The 4282-nt window shown below is 54.5% G+C and overlaps 1 protein-coding gene across 1 annotated transcript; it reads left to right on the forward strand.

Annotated features, from left to right (window-relative positions):
- Positions 1–660: 660 nt before the first annotated feature.
- Positions 661–4043, forward strand: ELAC1 (elaC ribonuclease Z 1). The gene is made up of 3 exons (XM_058824490.1): positions 661–894; positions 2319–2786; positions 3559–4043. The coding sequence occupies exons 1-3, from the start codon at positions 738–740 to the stop codon at positions 4041–4043; spliced, it is 1110 nt and encodes a 369-aa protein (XP_058680473.1). The 5' UTR covers positions 661–737.
- The last annotated feature ends 239 nt before the right edge of the window (positions 4044–4282 follow it).

The following is a 4282-nucleotide window of genomic DNA, read 5'->3' on the forward strand; positions in this document are numbered from 1 at the left end:
GCTCTGTGTTTGAACAGGTAACTGTTCTGTGTTCTGTGTTTGAACAGGTAACTGCTCTGTGTTCTGTGCTCTGTGTTTGAACAGGTAACTGCTCTGTGCTCTGTGCTCTGTGTTTGAACAGGTAACTGTTCTGTGTTCTGTGTTTGAACAGGTAACTGCTCTGTGTTCTGTGCTCTGTGTTTGAACAGGTAACTGCTCTGTGCTCTGTGCTCTGTGTTTGAACAGGTAACTGTTCTGTGTTCTGTGTTTGAACAGGTAACTGCTCTGTGTTCTGTGCTCTGTGTTTGAACAGGTAACTGCTCTGTGCTCTGTGCTCTGTGTTTGAACAGGTAACTGCTCTGTGCTCTGTGCTCTGTGTTTGAACAGGTAACTGCTCTGTGCTCTGTGCTCTGTGTTTGAACAGGTAACTGCTCTGTGCTCTGTGCTTGAACAGGTAACTGCTCTGTGCTCTGTGCTCTGTGTTTGAACAGGTAACTGCTCTGTGTTCTGTGCTCTGTGTTTGAACAGGTAACTGCTCTGTGCTCTGTGCTCTGTGTTTGAACAGGTAACTGCTCTGTGCTCTGTGTTTGAACAGGTAACTGCTCTGTGTTCTGTGCTCTGTGTTTGAACAGGTAACTGCTCTGTGTTCTGTGCTCTGTGTTTGAACAGGTAACTGCTCTGTGTTCCAGCAGGCACCTGCTCTGTGTTCTGTGTTCCAGCCGGCAGCCGCTCGGTGTTGCCGGTGCCGCCCTCCCGGGATGTCCCTGGATGTCACCTTCCTGGGCACGGGCGCGGGCTTCCCGAGCCCGGCCCGCGGGGCCTCGGCGCTGGTGCTGCGCAGGGCAGGGCAGTGCTGGCTCTTCGACTGCGGCGAGGGGACACAGACACAGCTCATGAGGAGCCACCTGCGGGCAGGTGCGTGCCCTCGGCTGGGGGACAGCTCCGGGAGGCACGGGAAGGGAAGGGAAGGGAAGGGAAGGGAAGGGAAGGGAAGGGAAGGGAAGGGAAGGGAAGGGAAGGGAAGGGAAGGGAAGGGAAGGGAAGGGAAGGGAAGGGAAGGGAAGGGAAGGGAAGGGAAGGGAAGGGAAGGGAAGGGAAGGGAAGGGAAGGGAAGGGAAGGGAAGGGAAGGGCTGCCTTGGGCGGGGCTGCCCGACCTGCTCCACAGCCATCTCTGGCCGCCCCTGGGCACAGAGACAATGGGAATTAATTCATCGCGTTTAGCAATGTCAAACGCGGCCTGAAGCAGCTTGAAACAGGAACGGCTTGGTTGTTGTTTGTCTGGAGGCAGCTCCCTGGAGGGCAAACCTGCGGTTAGCCTTCCTGCGGGTAAATGTCTCTTTAAAGCAACGCTCTGTGTGGTGGGGGTAACTTTCACCTTTTGGCAAACAGGAATCAGGAATAAAGCTCACCTCACTGTCACAGCCGCTGTGCTTACACAGTCCTCAGTGGCCAAGCTGACTTCTCTGCCCCAAAGAATGAAGATGAATTGTCAGTTACAAACAGAAATACAAGCTCCCGCTCCTCCAAAACCTATCAGGGAATTTATTGTCAGGTAGATGGAGTGACTTCTATGAAATTGTTTACTGAAATCATCTTCAAACAAAAGCAGGAGATTCTGTCATTCCTGTGGCTCAGTCCCAGCAGGTGCTGGAGGAAATGCCTGGCTGTGTGGAATTGGGAGTTCAGCAGAGACAGAGGCAGCCTGGTTAAAGGACTTGTGTGTGCAATGAGAGAGTTCTGGGCTCTTCTGGGCAGGGCCCAGCTGGGGCCAGGCAGCCCAGGCACCAAAGAAAGCCCAGACATTTACAGAGCCATTTTTTATCTTGTTTTAAACAAACCAGTCAGCAACGGTGGGGTTCTTGCCTCTTAAAAAACTCTGAAATCAAAACTGCATGCTGGTTTTCTTTTGGTTATTTTTTATTTTGTTCGTTCCATGGGCTGGAAGGAGCAACACAAATTCCTCATTGTGTTCCTGGTTAGTCTGCAGATTTTCTGTAAGATGGAAGCTCAAATGCTTCCTGGCACGTCCTTGCATTTCACATGGCAGATGTCACCAGCCAGGCCCATTCCATGCTTGTGGAATGCTTGGCTTAGAAGGAGCTAAACCTTGCATCGCTGCAGCCTCTTCTTGGCTATCAGGCCAAAATCTGCCTTGTGTGGAAGGGATGGGGAAAGAAACACCTTTTGGGCTGGGATTTGTCCATTAAGCACTGGTTTTAATTTCCCTCCTTGCTTCTTTCAGACATCTTGTTTCAAGCATCCCGCCAAACAGCGATCATTTCTGAGTGGTTACATTGTCTGTTTTCCTGTCTTTGTCTATTCCTGTTCTGTTCAACAGCCAAAATCACCAAGATTTTCATCACTCACCTTCACGGCGACCACATGTTTGGTCTCCCTGGGCTGCTGTGCACGCTGACCCTGCAGAGGAGCGCCGATGCCAGCGTGGCGCCCATCGATATTTACGGGCCGCTGGGGCTGCGCAGCTTCCTGTGGCGGAGCCTGGAGCTGTCCCACTCGCAGCCCGTGCTGCCCTGCCGCGTGCACGAGCTGGTCCCCACGCAGGACCAGTGCCCCGCGGGGGAATTCCGCGACTTGTCGGGCCTGGACCAGGGCGCGGCGCTCGCCCAGGCGCCTCCAGGGACGGTGCTGCACCTGGATGCAGAAACAGACTCGTACCTGCTGCTGGAGGACGAGGAGCTGTCCGTGAGGGCCTTCCGCCTCTTCCACCGCGTGCCCTCCTTCGGCTTCGTGATGGAGGAGAAGCCGCGGCCTGGGAAGCTCAAAGTGCACTTGCTGCAAGAACTTGGTACCTACTTCGACTTATTTTTCTTCTTTTTACTTCTTTTATGGCCACCTTCCTATGTGTTCTAGCAAACCCGAGCTGCTGTCTCTCTCCGTAGCCTGTTTTGACCCCATTTTCCATTTTCTGTCTGGCACCTGACCTCCAGGCTGCGCTGTGATCCGGTGTGTGACACCGGTGCCAGGGAATGCCGCAGACCACTTCCATGCTGGCAGCAGCTGACAAGCTCAGGTTTAGCCAAAGGTTAAACAGCTCAGCGTGGCTTTCAGGAAAACACACGGCCAGTGTATTTGCATGATTTTCTTGACTTTAATATGAGCAATATAATTGGGGTTTTTTAATGTAGTTTCCCTGAGCAGTTTCCTTGTGGCTGCCCCATCCCTGGAGGTGTCCAACCCTGAGACAGTGGAGGCTGTCCCTGCCCATAGCAGGATGAACTTGGAGGTGCCTTCCAACCCAAGCTATTCTAGGATTCCATGATTTTCTTCAAACACACTTCCTTGTGCTCGGGCTGTGTGTTTGCAATCTTCCAGGACATAAGAAGGAAATCTCTGCTTTTAAATAATGTGTTGTCTGAAAGTCATATCCTGCTAAGGTTACAAGCTCCTAATTTGTACGAAAAATCTGAAATATTGGCTGATTTTAATAGTGAGGTCGTGTTTTTTCCCAGCGAGCCAGCTTTCTGCCTAGCACACCTCAGGGGGTGTATTTTGAAGCTAACGCGGCAATAGCAGCACGGTGGGTGCAGCGCTTAGGGCTGTTTCCCTTTCCCTGGCAGGAGTGCCGCCCGGCGCCCTGTACGGGGAGCTGAAGCGCGGCCGTGCCGTGCAGCTGAGCGGCGGCGTGACGGTGCGGCCGGGGGACGTGCTGTGCCCGCCCGTGCCCGGCAGGAAGGTCTGCGTGCTGGGCGACTGCGCGGGGCCCGTGGGGCCGGGCGCGCGGCGCCTCTGCGGCCACGCCGACCTGCTGGTGCACGAGGCCACGCTGGGCGACGGCCAACGGGACACGGCGCGCCGGCGCGGGCACAGCACGCCCGGCCTGGCCGCGCGCTTCGCCCTGGAGTGCCGCGCCAGGAGGCTGGTGCTGACCCACTTCAGCCAGCGGTACCAGCGCCGCGGCGACATCGGCACCCTCAGGAGGCAGGCCGAGGCCGCGATGGGCGGCCAGGAGGTGACGCTGGCCGAGGACTTCATGACCATCAAGATACCCGTGAAAAACAAAACCAAGGACTTTGTGACCACGGAGAACCCAATGAAGCAGTGAGAACGAGGACTTCATCATGAGATCCCAGTGAAACAGTGAGAACGAGGACTTCATCATGAGATCCCAGTGAAACAGTGAGAACAGGGACTTCATCATGAGATCCCAATGAAGCAGTGAGAACGGGGACTTCATCATGAGATCCCAATGAAACAGTGAGAACGAGGACTTCATCATGAGATCCCAATGAAGCAGTGAGAACGGGGACTTCATCATGAGATCCCAGTGAAACAGTGAGAACG

This window comes from Ammospiza caudacuta, chromosome Z, assembly GCF_027887145.1.
Source record: "Ammospiza caudacuta isolate bAmmCau1 chromosome Z, bAmmCau1.pri, whole genome shotgun sequence".
NCBI lineage: Eukaryota > Metazoa > Chordata > Aves > Passeriformes > Passerellidae > Ammospiza > Ammospiza caudacuta.